Below are 1,574 nucleotides of genomic sequence, written 5' to 3' on the forward strand. Positions count from 1 at the left end.
GTCCATAAATTCATGTTTTATCTCATTATTTACAATGAGATGCAGCCATCAGCTTGCAAACTCTAATTCAAGGTTTTTGACTTCTGACCTTTTTGTGATTAAATCTTAAGTGTTATTTCATGTTTCTTATGGAAGCATTTTTACATAGATGTGGCATCACTTGAAAAGACCGTGGAGTTGCATTATCGGGTTGGGTTGTCAGTTCATCATACTACCAGCTTTGGGTCTTGGACTGTGTACTGGTCTCCACTTGCCACCGTACCAGTCCTTAGGCGTGCTAATCGTCACTTGCAGTCCAGGAGGTGCCTTCTCTAACTTCTTCACTTACTGGGCAGATGGTGACCTCGCCCTTAGGTACCTATCTGAACGTAGCTTGCTCGCACTACAATTCTGTTCTGATGTTATATTTCTCAAGGAGTTGATTTCAGTTAAAACCCAAATATTCAATCAAATCATAATAATTTCTGTGCCGATTTATACGAAATGTCACGAAATTAAGATTGCACCGCTCTAATTCCTCAGCATCATGATGACTGCAATTTCCTCTATGGTGGCATTCGGTGCAATGCCACTTAATCTGTGGCTATACACACAAACCTGGACGAACCAAGAGTTGCGTGTACCGTACATGAACATTCTTCTAAGTCTGGCGTTTGTCACGACACCTGCTGTCGTTGGAATGGTCGTCAGGCACTATAATAGGAAGTGGGCCAATTATATTTCGAAGGTATAGTACAGACTCTTAACACACTGAAAAGATGTTCAATCCATTATTCAGTTAATATAAGCTAATCTATTAACTACCATAATCTTCGTTAGGGTTTGTCAATCATACTGCTCTCAAGTTTTCACCACAAGAGGCATTTTGCGCAGGTGTGTGGTCTCCTTGGGTGGGTGGGCGCCATAACATGCGGTGTGATGCTCATCCTCATGTACTGGGATGCCATCGTTAACACTTCCGTCTTCCTTGCGATCGCAGCAGCAGTTGTACCCCTCTCTGGATTCATCATCGCCTATTTCATCGCCAAAGTCGTATGCTTTGTAAGTAACACTGACGATGATAGTTACGGAGATGATAGTTCCGATGCGTTTTTTTTTCTTTTCTTTTAGACAAGGCATATACTAAGAAAAATATTTATCTCATGTTTTCAGAATCACAAAGTGTGCCGTACTGTTGCCATAGAGACTTCATGTCAAAACATTGTGGTAGCTACCAATGTTATGCTGCTCTCCTTCCCTTGGCCTGAGGTAAAACTTTTAACCTTTCCTCTATTCTTAGGGCCAAATTCTGATTATCTCTAAATCCTGATCATGTTTATTGTACCAATGGCGAGATAATCCTACTGTTGTAATCCTTTCACGTTATGTGCGCAGATCCGTGGACAGCTCGTGATCTTCCCTGTACTGTACGGTCTCTGTCAGCTAGGGCAGATGCTGACAGGGATTGCCATTTTCCAGGTGTGGATGTTCATACATCGAGATGATGTCACTGAAGAGGATATCACATCAGTGGTAGATAATACGATTCTCACCAGCATACCCGTCCCTGCCCATAAAACATCTCAAGTAATCAC

At 42.1% G+C, this 1,574-nt stretch overlaps 1 protein-coding gene across 1 annotated transcript; it reads left to right on the forward strand.

Annotated features, from left to right (window-relative positions):
* Positions 1-148: 148 nt before the first annotated feature.
* Positions 149-1,566, forward strand: LOC119589470 (solute carrier family 10 member 6-like; the record flags this gene model as incomplete). Its single annotated transcript, XM_037938073.1, is given in 5 exon segments — positions 149-354; positions 523-727; positions 874-1,041; positions 1,153-1,248; positions 1,375-1,566. Coding segments are annotated over 5 exon segments (867 nt in total), but the record flags the coding sequence as incomplete, so codon positions are not given.
* Positions 1,567-1,574: the final 8 nt, after the last annotated feature.

Source organism: Penaeus monodon, chromosome 25 (genome assembly GCF_015228065.2).
Source record: "Penaeus monodon isolate SGIC_2016 chromosome 25, NSTDA_Pmon_1, whole genome shotgun sequence".
NCBI classification, from domain to species: domain Eukaryota; kingdom Metazoa; phylum Arthropoda; class Malacostraca; order Decapoda; family Penaeidae; genus Penaeus; species Penaeus monodon.